Raw genomic sequence first — 27,782 nt, forward strand, 5'->3', positions numbered from 1 at the left:
AATATTTACAAAGGTACACTCACCAGAGGTCCCTTGTGCACCCTCAGGGTCTGGGAGCATGCCTTGGGTGAGTTCGGGGGTTACTGGTTCCAGGGTCCAGGGTGATAAACATATCCTGGCTGTTGGGGAAACCGGTTTCTCCGCTTCCTTGCTGTGAGCGATCTTCATTGTCTTCATAATCATTTTCCTTGTACCCCGAACCCACTTCCCTGTTGCGTGATTCTCCATTGATTGAGTCAAAGCACACGGTTGGGGTAGTGGTGGCTGCACCCCCTAGCATGGCATGCAGTTCTGTGTAGAAGCGGCATGTTTGCGGCTCCGCCCTGGACCTTCCGTTTGCCTCTCTGGCTTTGTGGTAGCCTTGCCTTAGCTCCTTAATTTTCACGCGGCACTGCTGTGCGTCCCTGTTATGGCCTCTGTCCTTCATGGCCTTTGAGACTTTTTCTAGTATTTTGCCATTTCGTTTACTGCTACGGAGTTCAGCTAGCACTGATTTGTCTCCCCATATGGCGAGCAGATCCCATACCTCCCGTTCTGTCCATGCTGGAGCTCTTTTGCGATCCTGGGACTCCATCATGGTTACCTGTGCTGATGAGCTCTGCATGGTCACCTGTGCTCTCCACGCTGGGCAAACAGAAAATGAAATTCAAAAGTTTGCGGGGCTTTTCCTGTCTACCTGGTCAGTGCATCTGAGTTGAGAGTGCTGTCCAGAGCGGTCACAATGAAGCACTGTGGGATAGCTCCCAGAGGCCAATAACGTCGAATTCCGTCCACGCTACCCCAAATCCGACCCGCTAAGGCCGATTTTAGCAGTAATCCCCTCGTCGGAGGTGGAGTAAAGAAACGGGTTTAAAGGGCCCTTTAAGTCGGAAAAAAGGGCTTCGTCGTGTGGACGTGTCCAGGCTTAATTCGATTTAACGCTGCTAAATTCGACCTAAACTTGTAGTGTAGACCAGGCCTGAGAGTGGAGGGTGTAATTGAAACAAGAGATGGATCCATTTATTTTGTTTTTATTTACATGTTTGCCAGTTCTTTATTTTCTTACTTTATAATCATAAATTGCTAAAATGGATGTATTATACTTGCTAATTAGTTTCCTAATTGTTAGTAGAAAATCAGATTTTATATATTTTTTTCTGTTAAGTTTACATTTAAATATAAGTAACAGAAAGGGAAGTCCCAGGACCCTGTGTGTGTGTGTGTGTGTGTGTGTGTGTTTTTATATATATAGATATAGTGTGTGTTTGTGTATAGAGAGAGTACATCCACAAGTCGAGGAAATTGAAATTCAAAAGGCTGCCCCTTCATCAGGGTTGGTAGAGAGTGAATATCTTCTGTCAGGAGAAGACCAAACAGTTTATAGCACCTGTTAGTGAGTGCATGTGAGAATGTGGGTGGGTGATGTAAAGTTCAAAAAATCTCGTGTGTGTACATCTGATAAAATAACTGCTGGGGTGGATCTGTTTACTTGTAAGACAAACATTGATGCCTCCAGTTCTCCATGTTCATCTGAATATTTCACTATAATTGCTGGTGATACAGTCAAAATGTGTGAGAGGACATAAGTGTCATGCAACTAGTTTTCCTCTTCAGAGGAGTCAATACTACTAAGATGAGGAAAGCAGTAACATAGCTGTTGTGAACACACTTTGAATGTCTTGTCCAAAAGACTAGTAAGGAGTATAATTACCAGTTTGAAAAGAGATGCTGAGGAGATGGCAATCTCATGTAAATGTCCTGAGAGAAAAGAAGACATGTAATCATAAAAGTAATGTCTGCTAGCAGAGTGATTGTTTTCATGGCTCAGCCTGGTGCACTCAAAGATTAGAAACTACATGAGAACAGGTAGGGCTTCAAAGTTGGTTTTCCTTTTCAAGTATTTTAACTCTGAAAGCCTTTAAAGTGCCCTCTGTGAATATGACCTACTGGTAATTGACTTGATTTTTGACCACGTATTCTAATTGTTTAAAATGTTGCATTATGACAATATTGTATTAACACATTATATCTCATAACTGTTCCTCATGGTGAGGGACATCATTCACTTTAGGCCATGTCTCCACTACAAACTTTTTCCAATGCAATTTAGGTTGACATAAAGCTGCTGCAGTTAGTATATTGCTTTTGCGCCTGTATACTTGACTCCTTTTGTCAGTGCTCTGTATACTCACCAGGATTGCTTGTATTGATGCATGGTGCCATGCCCATGGGTAGATATCCCAGGGTGCAACTTGCCACTGTCCAGCGCATGGTCTTTTGGGAAGTTTTGGCAGTGCATAGTGGGGCAGAAATAGGTTGCTCAGGGTGACTGGGAACAGTTTCCCAACATGCAACTTTCTCAATCCCATAATGTCAGCTGTATCCCATAACTTTTGCACTTTAAAAAAAAAATGCCACAAACCCATGCGGCCCTCCTTGTTGTCCACTATCTTTGACAGAAGCATCGAGCCTGCACAGCTCTCCACTGTTAGCAGCATTGCAAGTAGAGGATGCACTTGCAGAGCTGAAGAGGAAACAGAATCAACAGGGAACATGACAATTTAATGGAGGACAGATGGCTGTGGTACAAAGCGAGAACCTGTTCAAGGTGGTTGGTGGCATTCATGGAGCAGCTGCAGATTGTGAAGCGCTGCTTCTGGACCCAGTAAACGAGCACTGACTGCGGGGATTGCATCATAATGCAGGATTGGTGACTGCAGAACTTCTAGTTATACAAGCCCACATTCCTGGATCTGGGTGCAGAGTTCACCCCAGCCCACAGAATGAGACCTGCACTGACAGTGGAGAAGTAAGTGGCGATTGAACTGTGGAAACTAGCCGCACCGGTCAGTAGGAAATCGTTTTGGAACTGGAAAATCCACTGTGGGGGCTGCTGTCATGCAAGTATACTGGGCCATTCATTATCTCCAGCTACTCAGGAGTGTGACTCTCGGCAAGGTGCAAAATATAGTGGATGGATTTGCAGCAGTGGGATTCCCGAACTGCAGTGGAGCAAGAGATGGCACTCATATCCATATTTTGGCACCAGACCACCTTGTCATAGAGTACATCAACCGAAAGGGCCACGTTTCTATGGTTATGCAAGTGTAGGTGGATCACGGGGGATACTTCACCAACATCAATGTTGCCTGGTTAGGGAAGATGCATGACACTCCCATCTTTAAAAACACAGATCTGTTCAAAAAGTTACAAGCAGGGACTTTGTTTCCTGACTGCCAGATTACCAATGGTGATGTTGAAATGCCAATAGTGATCTTGGGGGAGAAGCAAGGACAGTTTCAACTACCTGCTCAGCAAGTACAGAAAGACAATTGAATGTGCTTTGGTAGATTGAATGGATGCTGGTGGTGTTTACTCACAAGATTGGATCTCACAGTCATTGCAATGGTTATAACTGTCTGCTGTGTCCTGCATTATATCTGTGAAGCAGAGGGGGAAAGTTGCTGCTGGGGTGGAGGTGGGAGTGGCTGTCTGCTGAATTTGAACAGTTGGATACAAGGGCTATTAGAAGAACTTAACGCAGAGCTGTACAGCTCAAGCAGGCTTTACAGTGATGTATTTTGATTTATTGTGCTCTACCTGGTTACATTGTTTTGGGACCTGTTGGGAATTGTGTGGTGCTTGGTGTAGATCTATGAATAAAACCCTCTCAATGCACCTTTTAATTTTGTGATGTTACTACGTTGATGATTATTACGCTGTTTGTCACTCATCCTATGAGGAGTTGTCAAACTTTTAGAACAAGTGGGCGCTTTCAGTACACATAGGCATTCTGCAACATATGTTGGGAGCTAATAAAGGTGAATTATTTTCAGCACAATAGAATTTTGTTAACAAAAACCACTGCAAAAAACTCTGTGCAAATTAAAAGCTTACTAAATATATGGAGTAGAGCTTAGGAAGGGGAAAAAACATTTGTCCCTTTTAGGTTCAGATAAGCAACCATGGCTCTGAGAGGCCAGTGTAAGTGAACCTGCTGAGGCTGCCCAGACGTGCTGCGGCCAGGGCGGCCTGGACATGCTAGGGCAGCCCTCCGCCGGCCCCAACTCTGCTGCGGCCCAAACCTGCCGTGGCCGGAGCGGCCCGGCCCAGCCCAGCCCCAGGCACGGCCAGGGTGGCCCTCCCCCTGCTCGAACCCAGCCTGTACCTGCTGGGGCCGGGGCCGGGGAAGGGGTGCCTATCCTGCAGCCCCGGAGCTGCCGAGGTGGGGAGAGGCACTTCTCCTTCCACCTCCCCCACCCCTCCCAAACCAGGTGCTTCTGCGGGGAAAGCGAGTGGGGGGGAGTCCTCTCTCCGTGCCATAGCCCTGGAGCACCCTCCTGCACCCCAGACTCCTCATCCCCAGCCCCACCTCAGAGCCCGCACCCCTCCAGCCAGAAACCTCACACCCCTGCATCCCAACCCTGTGCCCCAGCTCCGAGCTCCCCTCCCACGCTTCAAATCCCTCAGACCCACCCCCACCACATTAATTTTGTTATGCACATCAATATGTCACCTCCATATTGGTACACATAACAAAATGCATTCTGCATATGGGTGATAAAAAATTAGAGGGAACACTGCCCTCCACCCCGACTGCCTATCTCACCTTGGCGACTCGGGACATGCCTCAGTCCCATGGGTTCAAACCCTGCAAGTCCTATAAAATAGCCCATGCTGCTTGTCTATGTTAGAGGGCTTATTCCTGCACCCTCCCACTTCCCTGGTCCTTCTCGTGTGAACAGAGAGCAACAATACCTGAAGTCCGAAGGTGCAAACAATTCAATGTTAATTGGGGTGAACTTCCAGCAAGCTTAAATCCAAGTTCCTTTTTCCTTATTTTCGAATCCCAACTTACTGCCTGTTTGCCCCTAATTTATATAGTAATATTCTCAGCTATGCCGTAACCAGTCATTTTACTGAAATCTGTCTAACCAGTCCTAACATTGTAAGATAATTCTCTAACCAATTCTATCCCACTACCCTAATTAACTTACACCTAGCAAAATTAATTATACAGCAGACAGAAACGATTAGAGAACCAGACAGATTAACAATAGAAAAGTGGGGGCCATAAAGATAAAACGTACAGAAATGAGGGTTTCACAACCACAACTATTGAGAAGTGATTTCTTGCCAGACAGGATGCTATCCAACTAAGTTTTCTTTAACCATCTTTATCTGGTGGTGTTAGGCATTATCAGGACAGGATTGTATTCCTAACAGCCCAATACCACCTTATTTCAATGTGACTAGTTTGGAATGTGAGGATGCGACCGTTCGCTTCCCAGCTTATGGCTGCCTCTGCTGCTTAGCCAAAGGCCTTAGCCTAAGAACCAGGCCTCAGACTGTCACAGTGAGAGAAGGCCCATACACAGGCGGACTGTGATATAGAGTTATAAAACAAAGAATCAATAACTAGCTAAGTGATAAAAATACACCTAAGTATTAAAGTATAGGCCTTTACAGACAGGCTTAAATAACTATATCCTAACAGTCTAACATGTCTGGGGGAGGCGCACCAAGCCAATAGGTGCAGGATTTGTAAAGGGTTTCGCCCTAGAACACAAAAGGAGTGGGACTTCTGTTTAAAGCAGCTTCTTATAGAGGTGGCTCTGTGACTGCAATCCGGCTCGGCGCGGCAAGATCCAGCACCAAGTTCAATCCGCCTCGGCGCAACAAGACCCAGTCCCATCCCTGGTGCCACAGGAGCGGCGTCGGAAGCAGGATAGTAGTGGATTTCCGCCTTGGAGACCCACTCCTTTGGGGAGCACCTGGCACAGAGCTTTGGAGGTGGCAACGTCAACTTCGGCTCCGCAAACGGGACCATGCCGGAAGAGGTGGGGCGACCGTGAACCCCAGACACCTTTGAAGCCGTGAGGGACCTCATTGCCATGACAGCACTAGGGTCCCCGACCCTCTGCAACAAGCCTCCAGCACCACTGAAGGAGGTACAGTCACGGGGCAAGCCGGCAATGTTGCGTCCGCCTGCATCTCCAAGGCACCATTCGCCGGTACTGACAGGGAAGTACCACTCTGAGTCCCGGCACCGATCCATCTCACAATGACACTCTGACTTGCGGCACTGCTCACCATCCCGGCACTGATCCCCGACTCAGCGGAGGTACCGTTCTTGGCACTGTTCAAGGTCTCGGCACCAGTCGTCGTCACAGTGCCGCTCCCCATCCTCATGGCACCAATCACCAGCCCAGCTTCCCTCAGCACTGCCATGGCCATCCAGATCCCGGTCTTCATCTTCAGACTCGGAGGCGGGGTTTAGATACTCGTGCCGGAACCGGCACAGGTTGGCACATAGATGTCCAGATGTGGGCACAATGCCATGGCCGGCGCCATGGCACAGGCTGGCACAGTGCCCTTTTGGACCCCCTGGGCATATCACAAGGCCCAGGGTACCTTGTCCAAGGTCTCCTGGTCGTCCAGCCACCCTGCCCTCGGGGGTGCTGAGGGAACTGCAGTCTCAGTGCCTTTCCTGGAGCCGGCCTCTGCTCTTTCAGTGGATCCAAGGATAATCGACCCAGAACAGGAGGCTGGGTAGGAGGTCCCGATAGACCAGAAAGTCCAGGATGACCCTGTTCCCCTGTTTGCATTCTCATCGTCCTCTCTGGAAAAGGCTGTGGCAGGGACTTCTACTTCAGGGCTGCTGCCATTAGAGTCATGCCCACAAGGACCTGCAGCGCAGAGTGGCGTGCAATATGGGCCTACAGGCTGAGGAGGTGGCAGAACAAGAGGCCCCGATGGCGGAAATGCTGGCCCTGAAAGTCCATCTAGAGTGGCCCTGCCACTTATCAAGACCATCCAGGTGTAGAAAGGAGATACTTCATCCCCTCTAAGGGGTACAAGTATTTGTACAACCACCCACAGCCCTGCTGCTTGGTAGTGTTGGCGGTGAATGAACGTGAGAGGCAGGGGCAACACAGACCCACTCCAAAGTCCAAGGACTCTAAAGGACTCAACCTTTTGGCAAGAAGGTCTATTCCACAGGGGGGCTTACAGCTCAGGATTGCTAATCAGCAGGCAATTGTGAGCAGATACAGCTTCAGTTCCTGGAACTTCATGTTGAAATTTAGGGAACTGTTGTCCTTGGAGTCCAGGGAGGGAGTTTGGAGCTATTGTTGAGGAGGGCAAGGCCGTGGCACGGACCTCTTTACAGGCCTCACTGGAGGCTGCAAACTCAGCGGCGTGCACCTTGACCTCCGCCATGAGGAGAAGCTCATGGCTGCAGGCCTCAGGTCTGCCACCCGAGGTTCAGTACCCCCTCCAGAACCTGGCCTTTGATGGGGCAGGATTATTTGCGGAGCAAACTGACTCTAGGCTGTATAGCCTAAAAGACTTGAAGGCTACGCTGAAGTCGCTGGGGGTGCACACCCTGGCTACTTTAAAAGCGGAAACATTTTAAACCACAGACCTCTCAACGTCCCTACCAACCGCATCCTAGATGGGACTTTTCTAGGAAGCGTGGTAGGAATGGCAGGCAGAAGCCGTCCCAGCCCTCATCCACTCAGGGCCAGGCATGCAGCTCTTCGGGCTCCAAGCAGGCCTTTTGAAGGTGCGCCCAGGGATAGCGTGCCAGACTATGGACCGGATCCTCCAACCGTGTTTTCTGAACTGTCTATCCCACTTCTACCATGCTTGGTCCCAAATAACATTGGACTGCTGGGTTCTTCGCATGGTACAAGTGGGCTATTCTCTCCAGTTCTGCTCCTGCCCTCCCTCCTACCCCCTTCCCCATCCCTCTTTAGGAACCCTTCTCATGAGCAACTCCTTATCCAGGAAGTGCAAATGCTCCTTGCTTCAGGGGCAGCGGAGGAGATTCCTCGGCAGCTAGGGGGCAAGGGATTCTACTCAGACGGTACCCTACCTCCACAGCAAGGGCCTGCCTGAGACTGCTTGGTCAAATCACATCTTGTACATACGTGGTACAGCATCCCAGAATGTGTCTCAGACCTCTCAAGGTTTGGCTTACGTCAGCGTACCACCCGGGACATGACAGTCTGGATTCTGTGGTCACTCTTCCAGGTCACGTCCTCCAGTCCCTGGACCGGTGGCTCAACCAAGACGTGTGCAAGGGCATCCCCTTCCATAGACCTCAGCCCTCCCTGTCCCTGGTAACAGATGCATTAGCACTGGGGTGGGTTGCACACCTGGGGGACCTTCAGACACAGGGCATCTGGTCTCAAGATGAGCTCTCACTCCACATCAATATCAAGGAGTTGAGAGTGGTTTGGCTAGCATGCTAGACCTTCCAGGCCCACTTAAGGGGTCAATGTGTGGGAGTCATGACGGACAACACAACTGCAATGTTTTACATAAGTAGAGTGGCACCCGTTCCTCTCCCCTCCGTTGGGGACAAGGTGCAGCTCAGGCCTGACCCGGAAGTCGAACCAACTATTCATGGCAGTAGCAGACCGTATGAAAGGTCTCCCGATCTCGTCGCAGAGGATCTCATTGTCGCTTACATCCTGCATCCGCACCTGCTACAAATTAGCTAATGTTCCAGCCCTGGCTCTCATGACCCATTCCACGAGGGCGCAGGCCTTATTGGCAGCGTTCCTGGTTCAGATGCCAATTCAAGAAATCTGCAGGATGGCGACGTGGTCCTCTGTGCACACATTTGCCACTCACTATGCTATAACCAAACATATTAGAGACGATGCAGCCTTTGGCAGAGCAGTGCTCCAGTCTGACACTCCATAACTCCAACCGCACCTCCGAGGTAGGGCTTGGAAGTCACCTAACTGGAATCGATATGAGCAAGCACTTGAAGAAGAAAAAACGGTTACTCAGCTACTCATCACTGTTCTTCAAGATGTGTTGCTCAGATCCAGTCCAGACCCACCTACCTTCCCCTCTGTCGGAGTAGCCAGCAAGAAGGAACTTAGTAGGCGCCGGGTTGGCAGAGTCATATATTGAGCGCCGTAGAGGTGCCACTCCATGGGGCTCTTACAGCCACCCGACGGGTGCTCCTAGGGAAAAACTTTCAGAGAACTGTGCACGCAGCGCACACACACCTAACTGGAATTGCTATGAGCAGCACATCTCAAAGAACAACAGTTACGAGATGGTGAGTAACCGTTTTTCCAGATGGAGCGTTGTCTTCAAAACATTCCCATTTTACCATCCTTTGATGATTGTTTTTCAGAGGGGAGGCAGGCTTTTTCTTCACCCAGTCTCAATTGATCTTAAATGTTCTCCCAGGATGTCTCTCCAGGATCATGGTAGCAATAATGTTGGCTTTAAGGGGAAAAGGAAATTCACTTCTCTTCTTGGACAACTTTTCTGATTAGGGTTCAGAAGCAAGCACACAGTGATAACGTCCCTGGAGTATCTTGGTTTCAGGACAGACACATGGTACCAGGGAAGTCTATGATAGACCCGGGCTGAGGATGAATATTGTCAGGTACCAAGGTCTCATCTCGGAAGAATGTAAGCAGAAGATGAAGACGTTCATAAAGGAAAACAAGTGGTGCCACAGAAACAAATTCAGTTCTTATGCAGGTATGCTTTAGTGATCAAGAGTTCATATGCTACCTGTCCAGTAATTCCAGGTATCCCCTCCACATCATATCTTGTCTCAACTGTTGGGAGAGATTTAGCTTCAGATGTATAGCTGTGTTCCCACAGCTAGTGAATGCAGATTTTTATTTTAACTATCTTTCTGATTCAGTTCAGGGAATGGATATTAGAAAGAGACAGCGCAGCATCCACCCTCTGAAACACAATGATTCACTGAGGTCTCAGGGCACTGCTCCTTCACAGGATAACAGATCTGTTCTGGTCACCGCAGTCAATGTGTCTGATAGGGGTTTCATGATAATTGGGAAGAATATGATTAACCCTACTCCAAAGAGAATTTTCCTGCATTGGCTGGATCAGAATTTCCTATCTCTTGTGCTGACCGTCAAAGGGGAGATGAACACACAGACTTGCATTGCAAAAGGTGGATTAGCAGAGTGTCTCCTGCACCTAGAAATATCTCATTCATTGTAAGTTAATAGTTGAGCTGGTGATTGACCTCTTTGCATCTGGAAATAGTAAATAAAGTGCCCTGCTTACCCCTCTCTGCGTCTGGATCAGGGAAATGAGGTAGTGAATGACTTCCCACCGCTTCTTAGGACAGTACAAAAAGATAGAATGAGAGAGCTGGGGATGGATACTGTTTATGCCTTTGTCTGACAAGGCTATGGCTCTCAGGCTGCCTCACATTAGATATTTGACGGTCTCACAGAAATCCACGGTTGCAAGACCAGTCCTGCCATTCGAAACTAGATGGGTTTATAGTGAATACTTGGATGAAGTGATATTGGGTTTATGGATACCAAAATAGAAGACAACAAATAGAACTTATTCTGCTGGCTGGTGCAACATCCATAGTTTTAACTATTGTGTTAAACCAGTGAATCATAACCTTGAGTTCTTCCAGCAGGGCTTTATTTTGTGTGTATAAACATCCAAATAAAAAGATCAGCTCTCTGTAGTATAATGTTCTCAGCATTTTCAAGAAAAAGAAGATTATACCAATCCCAGCACTAAATGCTTCCTTAGGGCATCCACAGTATTCCAACCCTGCAAGATTATAGAGCATAATCTTGAAATCTCATTCTGCTCCTTGCAGCACTACCCAGATTGAAGCCCTGCAGGAGGCTTTGTTATGCCACAGATCTTTTAGAATAGACCTGCCGATGTTACCATCTCTAATCAGATAAGGGTTTTTTATTTGAAGTTGGGAGCTTTCTCTCTCTATCAAGCGCCAATATTGTATTTTTAATTCAGGCAGGTGATTCTCACAACTATCATAACATTCATTCCCTAAGTAAATTCAAGAAATATTTCTCTTTCTGGGAATTATCAAAGCACTGTCAACCTCAGGGCAGACAGTCATGTCTCCTATATTGAAATCTGCCAGTCAGCGATGTGTTCATCAAATTCTGCATTTTGGTTATCTAGTCTTAGCAAATGCCATTTTCTTTATTTTTGGAGAAGTCTTTTCTGTGGCTTAGTACTAGGGGAAGATGAAGACGATATTTACCTCCCATCCTGTGGGCACACTGTTTTGAAAATTCCATGATAACGGGTCTGTGGACCTTTAGAAAAAGAATAGGAAAATATCTATCTGTGCTTACCTGAAAAAATACTTGAGTCAAATAATAAGGGCCACAGATCCAGCCAAAGACAAATGGATCATCTGGCAGAGCAATGAAAATTGACATTCAAGGATTGAGGTTCGTTGTCAGTTAGCGGAAATTACTATGCTCTGCAGTTGGAAAAATTGTTGTTTCCCCCCACAAATTATATTTAACACAATCTGTGATGTAGGAAAGTAGATTTGAATTTCCTGGCTGTGAAAGTTATCTCAGACGGAGGGAACTTTAGGAGTCAGGGCTTTCCCTTGCTGCTAGTGGCTGACTGAGAGGTCTGGTTCTGCCTCCAAGTTGGAATGCAGGCTGAAATACCCATTTTAACAGGTCTGTGCACTTTATTACTTGAAAGAGAGGAAATTTTCAGGTAAATACGGATACATTTTTTCTATTTGCATTAAATTTATATTCAAACTTTTAAAAATGTTTTACAGTGCAGTTAAAGTATAATTTGTATTTTGTAACATGTAAGCAATCTTTTAAGCAAATGAAAACATCAACGCTTTAAAAACCGTCTACATTTGACAGAGTAAGTTTAGCAACAAATGTACAGTTGGGGTGAGTCACATTTTGTACCTTAGTCAGTTCATATGTCTTAACAGTTGATACACCCAGAACAGCTGCTTAATCTTTCACTTGGTGACAGGCCACATGCCAAGAAAAGCAATCTGGTGCACTGCAGTTATACACTATCAAAAAGTCAAACTAAGAACTTGTATCTCATTGTTCAAAGCTGTATTTTATGAAAATGAAGAATTGCTTTTTAAGATTTAAAGTATACTATGAACCCAAAGGGAAACTGTAGTGACAAATTCTCATAACACTATTATAATTATCATTAACAATTAAAATATAGTGCCTTTAATTTACTATGGTGCTTCACCAATATAGAAAAGACTTGTAGCTAAATAAGACATGACCAGCAAAGAAAAGGCTAGGACACAGTTCAGGGCAGGACAAGGAAGACTTTACCTTGCTTCACATGGAACAAGATGCAAAGTCATAGCTAGCTAAGTAGATTATATTGTACATATATTTTTAAGTAATTTTAGAAAGATGTCATTTATAATATCTAGCTCTGAATTGTTCAAATTTCTCAGTACAGGGAGCTGTTTCACTGATATGTCATAGAAGGCAAGCTCAGTCAACTGGCCCCTAGACAAATAATACCATTGGGAGGAAATAGGCAATGACTTCTTAACAGATCCACTGAAAATAGGATAAAGAGCCAATATCCTTACTTACTCGTGCTACCTTCAGTTATGTAGACTAGAAACTTGGTAAAATAATCTCGAGATGTGACCATCATGGTAGCAGAAACTCTGGGAAAACATGCTAAACCTATTGGATGGTAACTATATTCAAATAAACTTTAGAACAGTGGTTCTCAAACGTTTGTACTGGTGACCCCTTCCACATAGCAAGGCTCTGAGTGTGACCCTCCCCCCTTATAAATTAAAAACACTTTTAAATATATTTAACACCATTATAAATGCTGGAGGCAAAGCAGGGTTTGGGGTGAAGGCTGACCGCTCGTGACCCCCTGTGTAATAACCTCGTGACCCCCTGAGGGGTCCTGACCCCCAGTTTGAGAACCCCTGCTTTAGAATGAGTCTACTGGGCCTGATATACTTATCCTAGATTATAGCTAATCTTCAGGCTCCCAATGGGACCCAATCTCTTGAAGCTCCTGGCTGAAGCCTTAAAGACACAAAATATCTCTCCTGCCTACAGATGTACCTCTGACAGTTGCGTTTTAATGGGCTGGAACTTGGCATAGATAATTGTTGACAGAGACAGTTTTTGTCTTTGTGAGTTAAAATTGGTTAAATCAACATTTTTAAATTATATACAGTATTCCAAATGCAGCAAATCGGTAAACTTCTTTTTTTAAAGGCAAATCTTCTGTACTAATTGAAGCCCACAATTTTTAAAAAGTGTGCAGGCTCCCTTCTCGTTAGAGAATGTCTTTGCCTTTTTTTCCCCTCTTAAAAATATCAAGAGATACTTAAGTTTGGAAATGAGTATATGAAACCTACCACCTTTCATAATGTTATCTAAAGTGTTATGTTTCAACCGGATGCATTTCATTGATATTGCATCTGGCTGTATATGTCACTTTGAGGGATTTTCTAATACAGCTATTCGTTATTTTTTAAACTAGAAACGAAATCCTACAGATCTCATATTTAACGTTATTTTTCTTCACCTACTGCAGGAGACTCTTGACAGAGGAGTGTAGTATCTGTGCTCAACAAGTGGGCAGAGTGCCAAAAAGTAATATCTTTGATGGATTGGGATGGAAGTAAAAAGGGGAGGGATGGGAGTAAGTGGATCCTGGAAGACACTAGAACAGAGAGGGAAAATGAGGGATTGATTTGAGGGGAAGGGAAAAACTAAAAATACAAAATTTAAAAGTGGTGGGTTAGAAACCCCACCTCCAGATCTTGAAGGAGGGAAAAAAGAGGGACTATTATTGGAAGCTAGCTTAGTAGTTGAAATAAGCTCAAACAATATTTCATACTCCACCCGAAGACAGAAATCGTGAGAGTTAACCACTTGATATTTTTTCAGAGTAGCAGCCGTGTTAGTCTGTATCCGCAAAAAGAAGAACAGGAGGACTTGTGGCACCTTAGAGACTAACAAATTTATTAGAGCATAAGCTTTCGTGGACTACAGCCCACTTCTTCGGATGCATATAGAATGGAACATATATTGAGGAGATATATATACACACATACAGAGAGCATAAACAGGTGGGAGTTGTCTTACCACCTCTGAGAGGCCAATTAATTAAGAGAAAAAAAAACTTTTGAAGTGATAATCAAGCTAGCCCAGTACAGACAGTTAGATAACAAGTGTGAGACTACTTACAAGGGGAGATAGATTCAATGTTTGTAATGGCTCAGCCATTCCCAGTCCTTATTCAAACGGGAGTTGATTGTGTCTAGTTTGCATATCAATTCTAGCTCAGCAGTTTCTCGTTGGAGTCTGTTTTTGAAGTTTTTCTGTTGTAATATAGCCACCCGCAGGTCTGTCACTGAATGACCAGACAGGTTAAAGTGTTCTCCCACTGGTTTTTGAGTATTTTGATTCCTGATTTTTTTTTTTCTCTTAATTAATTGGCCTCTCAGAGGTGGTAAGACAACTCCCACCTGTTTATGCTCTCTGTATGTGTGTATATATATCTCCTCAATATATGTTCCATTCTATATGCATCCGAAGAAGTGGGCTGTAGTCCACGAAAGCTTATGCTCTAATAAATTTGTTAGTCTCTAAGGTGCCACAAGTCCTCCTGTTCTTCTTTTTTCACTTGATATTGTTGCAGAATGCTATTGTGATTAAGCTCTGTGTATTTCATGTTGGGATAAATACTTCTTAAAATAATCAAAACCAATATAAATATTGCAGAACTTAAAACTAAGAAAACCAAATTCATATAATTACATATCCTACTGAGACAAACGGACGCTAGCTGGGTTACTTTAGGTTTTTTTTAAACTTGGGGTGTAACGGCTAAGATATATCCCTTAACAAAACACCAGAAAATTACTTTTATATTGTATTGATTTGTTAAATACATCTCACAGTCTACAAGAGAATATTAAAGCATTTTAGCACTGCTTGTGAGGTGTTACTTTGCTAATCTGCAGCCTGTTTTACACAGTGCAGTAAGAAGTTGAATAAATGATCTCTAGAGGCTTGACGTTCTGCACTGTAGGCTTTTTTTTAACCTAGTGCTCGCTACATAGGATTGCTGTGCATAACAGCATGCAGTATGTCAGCTGATTTAAGTATTAGTTTTGTGATGCAGGAGGAAACTGAGTGTTTGAATCCAAAACTTTTTCATTTCTTCAGCATAATGGTAAGCAGAATACCTTTTTCTTACATGTATTTGTGTTAGGTTAGTGTAGTGATTTTAAATTGCTTAGCTTTTATAAAGTTGCCACAGGTTGTTTTTCATGTAGTCATTCTTCAGAGCACAGTGAAAACAAGACCAGCTCTTTCTGTACTACTTTTTATAACAAACAAACAAAAAAGCTACTGTAGATGGTGAATGTATATACTGACAGCCACTGCAACCACACAAGTTATCTGTAGTATGCTATTCTTTTCTACCTTTTTAAATAGTAGGTAGTTCATAAACACAGGAGATATAACCTAATATTCAATATTGCTGAGTCATCTTGAGTTAAATATATGTTGTGAAGTTTTATATTTAGCACTTCCAACCCTGCAGTTGCAGTTAACTGGGATAGGAAATTGTTTTGTCACTTTAACTTTAAATAATTAAACTTAGAAATTAAAGAGCACAAGCCATTACTTCAGTATGACTTTTCAAATGAGCATATTATTTCAGAACGGAAAAGCTATTTTAATTGTATAGTTTGGTCCTTTTTCCCCTAAAACTTCATTGTGTATCAGTATCATCTTATTGGAATTCCTGCCAATTCCTCTACTGAGAAGTAAGCGGGGAGGGGGTGAGTGTGTGTCTGTAAATCTTTTAAAAAAGAAATGCATTGCGCCAACATGGTGATGCAGGCAAATCTGCCTCTTTTGCATCTGTTAACCTCTGTGTGCTGTATGTAGTACCTTTGGAAAGAAGTGTACATCACATTCATACATACAGAAAAGGTTAAAAAGATGTTTGGGTCAAATTCAGAAGGTAAATGGTGGTGGTAGCTATGGCCAGTAGGTTTGTCTAAGTCACAGTAACTTCAAGTGCTGTGAGGACTGAAGGTTGGAATTGTAATAGGAAAAGCAACCTACAGGTGTGTTTAAGAAGTGTGACAGTGTAAAGGGGGCTGCACATACAGCTTCTTATCCCCCAGTATGATGCTTTTCCTATTACAACTCCAACCTTCTGCTTCTGAGTGTAAGTTGCTATACCATATTGTCTCTAAACTTGACCCTTTCAATTGGGTTTCTCTTTAGCTATTTTTCTGCGTACACCATCGTGCTCTGCTCTTCCCCAAGGAGTCATTTCAGGCTGTGGGTTTGCATCCTGTATTGTGTTGATTGTCTCACACCTTTTATTCCTTTGGAACACTACGGAATACTACTCCATCAGATTGCTGATAGTATTACTAACATGCTGCACTTCTGATGTTTAATATCTAACATTAGTAGTACAGCTTTCTCTAATTCTAGAACTGCTTTCAGGGTGGCAGGAGGGTGGGAATAAAGAATGAAAAAAGTTAGGGGTGAGAGTAATGGAGGAAAGGCAGTTCATAGAAAAGAGACTGGAGATAATTGGAGGCCAACATCAAAAATGAGATGGATAATAAAAGCATGAGAAAAGAGAGGATGAAGAAATCACTTAAAGAAAAGCTAATTCAGGCATGGTAAGTAGAAAGAGCATTAGGGTAGGGCCTGAACTGACGTAAGAACTTTGAAAGTTGTCTTCACAGTCCCTTTCTGAAAAATACCTTAGGTGAACCCTGCAATAGAAGAGTCATTCAACTTCTTAAAGTAAATTCCATGATCTACTGATATGATTTTTACTATGATATTCAACTCAACCCTAATTGACAATAGTGCGTGTATACATAAAAGTATACAAGTGATAAACTCACAAATACTTTATAGTCAATTACATAGTATGATACTTGCATTTGGAAAACCTCTTCTTTATGTTCGTATTTATTAACTTGTTTCACTTGATCACATTGACTCTTACTATGACACATTTCTTCCTGGGAACAAGTACATAATTTTAACCATTTTCTGGTGCAGTTTGATGCATACTTAGCCTGTGAAACATAGAAAATTCATGACTGACTAGATATTTATACATTGTTTGCAGAATTGTTGTACCTGGCCCAGGTACACCTCTACCCCGATATAACACTGTCCTCGGGAGCCAAAAAATCTTACCGGTTATAGGTGAAACCACATTATCTTGAACTTGCTTTGATCTGCTAGAGCACTCAGCCCCCCCCCCCCTCCCCCGGAGTGCTGCTTTACCGTGTTATATCCGAATTTGTGTTATATCGGGTTGCGTTATATCGGGGTAGAGGTGTACCAGGATATGCGAGAGACAAGGTAGGTGAGGTAATATATTTTATTGTTCCAACTTCTGTTGGTGGATTTGTCCAAACCATGGGAACCAGGCATGGGTACTAGGATGCCTCCCCAAGATGCCAGCCTCTTAATGGGCCACCTTGAGGAAGAATTTCTGGAAAACGCACCACAAAACCAACAAGATACATGAGATGCATCAATGATATTTTCATCCTCTGGACAGAGGACCTAAATCCCCTCATTGATTTCTACAACAACTTGAACCATCACCCCCATTCCTCAAAAACTCTCTAGAACACTCCCACACCAGTTTCAATTTTGTGGATGCCACAATCAGCTTCAACAATGCAACTCTACAATACAGGGTATCAAGTAATTACAAGCCATACTTGATGGGGACCACATCCTGAAATAAATCTTTCCCAAACCCACTCTTCTGGCCATCAAACAGCCTCTTCAGTCTTGCCAAGCTCATGGTCAAAAGCAGGCTCCCCATAGACTAGGACATATCAACTCAAAATGGCACCAGACCCTGCCAAAACACATGAAAAACCTGCAGGCCTATCTCCACTATTATGATGATCAAGACCCCCAATATAACACCTTTGAAGATCCATGAGTTCTACACATGCCTGTCACAGCATGTGGTGTACCTCATCTAGTGCACTAAATGCACTAAGCACAACTGTGGGTGAAACCAGACAATTACTACATTCTCAAATGAACTCTCATAGAAAAATGAGATACAAAAACGCCATGGGTAAACAGTTTTCACAAAGCAATCACTCTGTATCTGACCTCACTCCCCTTCCCCCAAAAAAACCTGCACAACATCTTCAGAAGATGAGCCTGGGAACTTAAATTCATAATTCTGCTGGACACTAAAAACCATAGACGTAACAGAGATATTGGTTTTATGGCTCATCACAACAGTTATCTCTTGATTGCCAACTTAACTTTAAGTGATCTACAGCATGTGTGAACCCCTTATGCTTAATGATTTATCCACTTTGTATTCAACTTGGACATTCTAATTACCTTCCTGAGACCTGAGGAAGAGCTCTGTGAAGCTTGCAAGCTTGTCTTTTCCACCAACAGAAATTGTTCCAATAAGAGAGATTACCTCATCTACTTTGTCTCTTAGATATTTTATACTGCATTCATAATTTGGTATACATATTCCTTTTTTTTATTCTTTTTAGTAATTTGCACTTCTATTTTTGTTGTTGTACAGAGCTCTGGGATCGAAACTTTAGTGGAGGAACTTTGCTCCAGACTAAAAGACCTTCAGAGTAAGCAAGGTGAGAAGTATACTGAGTCTTTTGAGGCCAAAGAGCATGTTTTGTAAAGTATATCATTTGGGGGTTTTCAGGTTGAGATGTTCTGGTCCCATTACTCTGGTCCCTTTAAATAAGGCAAACAGTTGGAAAATAAATGAATAATCTTATATCGATAGCCATTTTTCAGGTAAAAGAACATATCTTCAAATGGCACTTCCTTTATGAACAGATACGCTTTTGTGTGTGTGTTCAGTCATACCTTCTGCTTGCTTTGGTGAATTTTTATTCCTGGTCACATTGCAGCCTCAACAAAGATAAGAGATTGAGAGCTGGATTCTGTTCCTTTTTGTACATTGCCACTCATTTACTAAGAATAGATTACTAAATTACAGTTATGAAACAATCAAGTATATCTGTGAAAACCCACTAACATGAAGTGAGGTTGCTTAGGTGTCAGGTCATAATTTAAAGACTACATTGAATGTAACTGAGGCTGTAAATGGGACTCGCTAGGTTTAAGGGGAAGAACCTTTTACTTATATTTGATAGCTAAATTGAGACTGTAAAAGTGGAACCTCACAGTGCTACTCTTGCACTTTCGCTTCTCAAAATGCTACTACTGCACTATTTTCTCTCCATAAACCTCTCTTGTTAAGACTTTAAAATGCTTGATCTTCATTTATACTAAAGTTCTGCAGTCCTATAATATTCACATATGATTTGGAATGACTTCATACTACTTTACATAAAATATAGCTGTAGAGTCTACAACCAGAGTTGATAGTAGCTGAACATTCATCTAACCATAGGGCAGCATATTTTGACAATTCAACAGCAGTACGCATTCAGTCAAGTGAAAATCAAGTGTCTTGCACACTCATGAAAAACAGAAATAATAAATAAAAATTTCACTCTTTCTTAAATAAGACTTCTCTCTCTGAAAATCAGAATAAAACAAACCAAGAAAGTTGAATTTTAGTAGCCTTGTTCCATTGTACAGCCAAAAGGCTGTTGTGGCAATACTTCTAAACAGACACCCTTTTAAAAAACGGAAAACAAAAACAAAAAAGTTAAAATCAAGTACATATATTTTTCCCTTTTTGATAGTTCTCTTTTCTATACTTATATATGCAACCCTAATTCACATCTTAAACTGTTACTTTCTTTTGCTTCAGTCTTTCAGAAGAAATAAATCTAACTGTTCTAAACATGATTTCAGATGTTATAAATCATGCTCTTTGGATTCCAGTGTTTATAAGAACATCTGTGTATCACTGTGAGCACCCAGCATAAGTATAACTCTTTAACCATAAAAAGAAGCACACTCTCAACATTCACAGTGAGTTCTTCGGGTTGCTTTTCAGTGACCCGCTCGAGCTGCCTCTGTGTTGTTGATTATATAAAACTATTTATTTTGATATGAGTGAAAAAAGACAAGTATGTACATCAACTGCATTTTTATATCTTGTATATTTTCATAGGAAAATTCATAATCCTATATTATACACAGCCCTTGCAACTGAAATCCCCCCCTCTGCATTTTTCCCTCCCGCCGCAAAAATAATTACACTAATTGCTCTGGAGTTTAATTTTTTCCCACTGAAATACATGAGCAGTTAGATGCCAAAACCAATAGCAATTACGTGTTAAATGGACAATTAGTCTTTTATTTTACATGTAGAATTTCCAAAAGAGGTTAAGGATATTGACAAACTAAGTACAGTAAAATGCTGAATTGGAAAAGAGTGTAGCTAGGGCATAGTGTAGCCCACAGTTGCATCCTGGTCATCTTTGATGAAATTAATGGGGTTTAATTAGATTATTTTAGAAACTCTCAATCTTAGGTTACACTTTATAACAATTTCTGTACATGAAATTGTTTTTATTGCTAAGTAGTAACAGGTTACCATATACTATTATAAATATTTAACTACTAGTGTATATCCTGTGTTTTTGTTAGATACTTTTAGTTTATATTTAATAACTTTCTGAATTTCTCTGTAAAACTAAGGTATAACTTTCTGGCATTTTGTTTCATAACAGAGGAGAAGATTAACAAAAAGTTAGAGGGTTCTTTGTCTCCTGAGGCTGATTTATCTCCCACAGCAAAGGATCAAGTGGAAATGTATGTTTCTTTTAACTTGAAACTTAAAAATCTTCTAAATACAGTGGTTAAAAAGTCAGAAAATTTAAAGTTATTCCTACAGTCCCCTTTTGCACATGTAGTGTTCTGTGTTCTAGGTGTTTGATGCCTTATATATTTGCAACAAGGCCAACTTTATTTTTGTTGACACTTATGGAATTGAATTTTTAAACTGTAGTGTTCTATTTATTTAAATTTTTCCAATTTTTATTAAGGGGACTGTGTCAGCTACACAAATTAAAGTGCTAAAAGTAGTTTCAGGTACTATTCCAACCTTTTTGTCCCCATTCCAGATTTGTGGTGGTATAATTATGGTATTATATCTTTAAGACAGTGTTGTCTTCCATACAAAAAGGGGAAAGTATGAAGTCGACTGTAAACAAAGTGCTGCTACCACTGAAAACAATAGTTTTGCTTTTGACTTCTTTGGGGAAAGAAGTATGATTTTGTCTTTATCTTTCAATTAAAGAATTATAAGCAACCTTTCAGATACTGATGTAGAAACAGGTAAAATGTGTCAAACAGAAGTGTCATTAAGTTGACTATCTCTTAATTTTTCTCTTTAAAAAAAACAAACAAACAAACCATACCTTAATGTTCAAAATAATATTCAAAGGAACTTACATAGTGAGTTTAATGTTCAGATAAGTGACCCCAACATTACTTATTACACTGATAATTGTGCCAATTTACGGATCTCATAGAATTGTAAACTCTTTTTGAATGGGTAGTCATGGGGGGGGGGGAGGAATTTCCCTGTATAGATATCTTGAATATCAATCTCAGAAATCATTTAAAGTTAAGGAAAATAATGTATTTCAGACTTGTCTGTATTCGTGAAACTTAACCAAAAAAATTGCAACGAGTGCAAGCCCTAGTGTAGATAAAGCTGAGGTAGCAGTGCCTGTTTTTACCACAGAAGCACAGAATCATAGAACTGGAAGGGACCTCGAGAGGTTATCTAGTCCAGACCCCTACATGTTAATTTAAACTTCACAAATTTAAAGGAGACAGTTTGTTTGGCATTCTGTACAAACAAGTACAAACTATTATCTAAGCAGATCATATATGTGTTACATGATTTGTTAGTGGGAGGCTATTTTTGAAATGTGGGGGTGGGGCATGGTGGTGGATTGAGAAATGTGCCTTCATTACAGTGGCTTTTAAGACTCTTTGGATCCCATAAATTTACAGTTGATCTAAATGATATATAACATAATAATTTTAAGAACATATAGGGATTATGGTGTTCCTACTTGTGATGGGCATGCCAGAGAGTCTCAGGTCACATATGCTTGGGACCCTGATTTTAAAGTAGTATTTGTGGAGGCTGTTTCCATGGCTTGACTCAAATAAAAAAATATATATGAAAAGCTTGTCACAGTGGCTATAACAATGTTCCCAGAGTTTGGGGTTACTAGAATGTATATTTAAAACTTCTCACTGGTTAATGCAAATTAGTATCATGTATTAGTCATAATTTGCTTTTCTTTTAAAAATCAAACTATAGAATCATAGAATTGTAGGGCTGGAAGAGACCTCGAGAAGTCATCAAGTCCAGCCCCCTGCGCTGTGGCAGGACCAAGTAAACCCAGACCATCCCGTAAAGGTGTTTGTCTAACTTGTTTTTAAAAGCTTCGAATGATGGGGAATCCACAACCTCCCTTGGAAGCGTATTCCAGTGCTTAACTACCCTTATAGTTAAAGATTTTCCCAATAGCTAACTTAATCTCCCTTGGTGCAGATTAAGCCCATTATTTCTTGTCCGATCGTCACTGGACATAAAGAACAATTGACCATTATCCTCTTTATAACAGCCCTTAACATATTGGAAGACTGTTATCCGGTCCCCTCTGTCTTCCTTTCTCAAGACTAAACATGGACAGGTTTTTCCACCTTTGCTCATAGGACAGGTTTTCTAAACCTTTCATCATTTTTGTTGCTCTCCTCTGGATTCTTCCCAGTTTGTCCACATTCTTCCTAAATTGTGGTCCCCAGATTTGGACACAGTACTCCAGCTGGAGCCTCACGAATGCCAAATAGAGCAAGACTGTTACCTGCTATGTCTTACGTACAACACTCCTGTTAATACATCCCAGAATCACATTAGTCTTTTTTGCAGCTGCATCACATGGTATTCAGTTTGTGGTCCACTATAACACCCAGATCCTTTTCATCAGTACTATCTCCTAGACAGTTATTCCCCCATTTTATATTTGAATTTTCCTTCCTAAGTGAAGTACTTTGCACTTCTCTTTATTGAATTTCATCATCTTTAATTCAGACTAATTCTCCTAATTTGTCAACGTCATTTTGAATTTTAAATCTGTCCTCCAAAGTGCTTGCAACCCCTCCCAGTTTGGTATCATTTGCAAATTTTATAAACATACTCTCTACTCCATTATACAAGTCATTAATGAAAATATTGAATAGTACTGGACCCAGGACTGACCCCCTACAAAACCCTACTGGATACACCCTCCCAGCTTGACAACAACTCTTTGCATATGGTCTCTCAAACAATTTTGCACATATCTTATAGTAATTTCATCTAGACCCCATTTCCCTAGTTAACTTATGAGAATGTCATGTGGAACTTTGTCAAAAGCCTTACTAAAATCAAGGTAGATCACATCTACTGCTTCCTCCCTATCCACTAGACCAATAATCCTATCAAAGGAGGAAATTAAGTTGGCTTGACATGATTTGTTCTTAACAAATCCATGCTGCCTATTCTATATAACCCTATTATCCTCCAGGTGCTTACTATTTGGTTGTTGCTGATGTAGGAAGTTTCTCGTGTTGCATATATGTAAGTCATTTGACAATTGATAGATTGGCTTTAGAGCTTCTGTAGAGCATTGAATAGTGCAGTTTTAATAGGGAAATCATAAATTCCAAACAGTTAAGTTAAAAACTTCTAGTGAAAAGCTATGTCATCTGATAACTTCATAGCTGAACCTTCATGGTTTTGAACATCCTCCGCTCCCATTGGCTTCAGTAGGAATTGAGGATGTGCTCAGCAGCTTTCAGGATTGTATATATTGTGGGTTTTTAAAATATAATTATATTTAAAATATAATTATCTAATATAATTCTGTGCACACTTTTAGGTGGTTTTCTGTTGTATCATTCAAATACACTAAATTATGCTTGGTATTTGGGATCTCTTGGGTTGTACAATATTCTAGTGATTATGGAAGTAAAAGAACTTGAAAAAAGCAAAATTGGAAATTAAGTATTTCAAAAGTGCCTGTAGAAGTTCTAAAAACTGAATTTAAATATCTCTTTTCTTTTTCTTTCAGGTATTATGAAGCATTTCCTCCTCTTTCTGAGAAGCCAATTTGCCTGCAAGAAATTATGACTGTATGGAATAAATCCAAAGTTTGCTCTTACTCTAGCTCCTCATCTTCATCCAATGCTCCACCAACTAGCACCGATACATCCTCTCCAAAGGACTGCAATAGTGAAAGTGAAGTAACTAAAGAGAGAAGTAACAAAGTGTCTGCCACTGTACATGAAAGAACCCAGCAGAAAAAAAGTAAAACTGAGAGAGAGAACAAGTTCAGTAATGGCACTGTTGAAGATAAGCCTGCTTTATATAAAAAGCAAGTCCGACATAAGTCTGAGGGAAAGATGCGTCCTCGCTCCTGGTCGTCTGGTTCCAGTGAAGCAGGCTCAAGTTCAAGTGGTAATCAAGGTGAATTAAAAGCATCAGTGAAATGTATTAAAGTAAGACATAAAACAAGGGAGGTTCGAAATAAAAAGGGGCGTAATGGGCAAAGCAGGCTTTCAGTGAAGACTGGTGAAAAGACCGAAAGAAAAATCCATAGTGGAAGTAGCAGCAGCAGTGGATCGATCAAACAGCTGTGTAAAAGGGGTAAAAGACCATTAAAAGAAATTGGAAGGAAAGAAACTGGCAGTAATGATGGAAAAGATCTGTATTTAAACAGCAGAAACGAAAAGGAATATAAAGAAGAACCCTTGTGGTATACTGAGCCGATTACAGAATACTTTGTTCCTCTGAGCAGAAAAAGTAAGCTTGAGACTACATACCGCAACAGACAAGATACGTGTGATATAACATCAGAGGCTGTAGAAGAATTGTCCGAATCAGTGCATGGTCTTTGTATTAGCAACAATAATATTCATAAAACATACCTCGCAGCAGGTACTTTTATTGATGGTCACTTTGTAGAAATGCCTGCAGTTCTAAATGAGGATATTGACCTCACTGGGACCTCAATATGTTCTCAACCAGAGGACGATAAATATTTGGATGATGTTCATCTGTCAGAACTAACACACTTCTATGAAGTGGATATTGATCAATCCATGTTGGATCCTGGTGCCTCAGATAAAATGCAAGGAGAAAGTCGGATTTTGAATATGATTCGACAAAAAAGTAAAGAGAAATCTGATTTTGAGGCAGAATGTTGCATAGTGTTAGATGGAATGGAGTTGCAAGGGGAAAGTGCAATATGGACAGATTCAACCAGCTCTGTTGGTGCTGAAGGGTGGTTCTTGCAAGACCTTAGTAATTTAGCTCAATTTTGGGAGTGCTGTTCATCTTCTAGCTCTGGTGATGCAGATGGAGAAAGTTTTGGAGCAGATTCTCCTATCTTAGACAGCACAATGCTTAATTCACACATGCTTGCTGGCAATCAAGAGCTCTTTTCGGATATTAATGAAGGGTCTGGTATAAACTCTTGTTTTTCAGTGTTTGAAGTGCAATGCAGAAATTCTGTTTTACCATTTTCTTTTGAAACACTCAATTTGGGAAATGAAAATGCAGATTCTAGTAGCAGTGCTAATATGCTTGGAAAGACACAGTCTAGATTGCTCATATGGACCAAAAATAGTGCCTTTGATGAAAATGAACACTGTTCCAATCTTTCAACAAGAACTTGTAGTCCATGGTCACACTCGGAAGAAACACGTTCAGACAATGAAACTTTAAATATTCCATTTGAAGAATCCACACAATTTAATGCAGAAGATATAAATTATGTAGTTCCTAGGGTGTCTTCAAGTTACGTAGATGAAGAAATTCTAGATTTTTTTCAAGAAGAAACTTGCCAGCAAGAAGCTAGAACTTTAGGAGAAATACCCACTTTGGTTTTCAAAAAAAAATCTAAACTAGAATCTGTCTGTGGTATTCAGCTAGAACAAAAAGGAGAAGGTAAAGATTATGAAACAACACAAGTGTCTAGTGAAAGCAGCCCACACGGAGATGGCTATAGCTCAGGGGTTATTAAAGACATTTGGACAAATATGACAGACAGAAATTCTGCAGCAATGGTAGAGATAGAAGGAATAGAAGATGAATTGTTTTCAACTGATGTAAATAACTACTGCTGCTGTTTAGATACTGAAGCAAAAGTTGAAACCCTCCAGGAACCTAATAAGGCAGTGCAGAGATCAGAGTATCATCTTTGGGAAGGTCAAAAAGAGAACTTGGAGAAGAGAGCATTTGTTGCAAATGATTTATCAGAAATAGATGGTGGTGATTATACTACACCATCAAAACCTTGGGACATAAACCAGGATAAAGAAAACTCATTTATACTTGGTGGTGTGTATGGGGAGCTCAAAACATTTAATAGTGATGGAGAATGGGCACTAGTGCCCCCCAGTCACACAAAAGGAAGCTTATTACAGTGTGCAGCTTCTGATGTAGTGACCATAGCTGGTACAGATGTCTTCATGACACCAGGAAACAGCTTTGCTCCTGGTCACAGGCAATTATGGAGGCCATTTGTATCATTTGAACAGAATGAGCAATCGAAGAATGGAGATAATGGATTGAATAAGGGGTTTTCTTTTATCTTCCATGAAGACTTACTGGGAGCTTGTGGTAACTTTCAAGTTGAAGAACCTGGACTTGAATATTCATTCTCTTCCTTTGACCTGAACAATCCATTTTCACAAGTTCTTCATGTAGAGTGTTCATTCGAACCAGAAGGAATTGCATCTTTCAGCCCTAGTTTTAAACCCAAATCAATTCTGTGCTCTGATTCAGACAGTGAAGTTTTTCATCCCAGGATATGTGGTGTTGACAGGACGCAGTACAGGGCTATCCGGATTTCTCCAAGAACTCACTTTCGCCCAATTTCTGCATCTGAGCTTTCTCCAGGGGGTGGAAGTGAGTCAGAATTTGAGTCAGAAAAAGATGAAGGAAGTATTCCAGCCCCTTCCCAAGTAGACGTGTTTGAAGATCCACAAGCAGATCTCAAACCACTAGAAGAAGATGCAGAAAAAGAAGGGCATTACTTTGGAAAGTTGGAGCTTGAATCTGGAAAATTCCTTCCCAGATTAAAGAAGTCTGGAATGGAGAAGAGTGCACAAACATCACTGGATTCCCAGGAAGAATCAGCTGGAATGTTGCCAGTTGGAAACCAAAATCCCTGCTTAGAGTGCAGTATGAAAGAATCACTAGATATGAGGGATATGGAAAATTCCAAAATAAACTGCAGAATAGTGGAGCAACATGAAGAAATAAACAGGTTTTGCAACTGCAAAGCAGGTTGCCATTTCCCTACATATGAGGATAATCCTGTTTCTTCAGGAGAGCTGGAAGAGGTATGTGTTGATGTAAGATTATTGGATTTGCACCTAGCATAAGTAAAAAAATAGACTGTTTATGCAACACCCATTCTAGTAATTTGGTAGTTCGGTTTAATGAATGACATCTAATTCTTCGATAGCAAAGTTAATGATCTAATGGTAGTAATTATTGAGTCATCTTACATAAGCAAATATCTGTGTTTTTTTTTTTTAAATTCATGTATTGAAAGATTAAGTGAAGTTTCCCTTTTTTGGTTTGTCTGATTTATATGTAATCTGATGAAAAAATGCGTTTAAATTCCTAGCTTGACAATACTGAAACATGAAGCAAGCGAGTTAAAATAGAGTATTGTAATCCTAAATCAGTTCTTTCAATATGTTTACTAATGGAGCAGGATATATTTTAAGTAGTCAAAAGTTTTACATTTTTACACTTGAGTAAAACACATTCATTTGCCAAACAGAACAATAATGAATGTTTTGATCACATCTGTTTTAGCTTATTGAATTGCCATGTCCTGGTCAATACTTCAAAGGGGGGAAATGAATTATAGGCTTGGAATATTAATTAAATTCTAGAAAAAAATAAGTTTTTTGCTGAGCAGAATCTTTCAAAATGAAAATACAAAAATA

The 27,782-nt window shown here is 41.3% G+C and overlaps 1 protein-coding gene across 9 annotated transcripts in view; it reads left to right on the top strand.

Annotated features, from left to right (window-relative positions):
- The window catches only part of KIAA0232 (KIAA0232 ortholog), a 112,201-nt gene that overhangs the window by 62,609 nt on the left and 21,810 nt on the right, over positions 1–27,782 (top strand). For 7 of the 9 annotated variants that reach the window (XM_065597093.1, XM_008170188.4, XM_042855499.2 and 4 more), the window contains 3 exons: positions 18,394–18,460; positions 20,483–20,564; positions 23,888–27,164. In XM_065597093.1, the coding sequence (XP_065453165.1) occupies positions 18,394–18,460; positions 20,483–20,564; positions 23,888–27,164 (3,426 nt within the window). Of the gene's footprint in view, positions 1–14,800; positions 15,001–18,393; positions 18,461–20,482; positions 20,565–22,092; positions 22,192–23,887; positions 27,165–27,782 lie in introns of those variants that run through there. The other 2 variants (XM_065597095.1, XM_008170189.4) reach the window with 2 other exon arrangements.

This window comes from Chrysemys picta, chromosome 5 (genome assembly GCF_011386835.1).
Source record: "Chrysemys picta bellii isolate R12L10 chromosome 5, ASM1138683v2, whole genome shotgun sequence".
NCBI lineage: Eukaryota > Metazoa > Chordata > Testudines > Emydidae > Chrysemys > Chrysemys picta.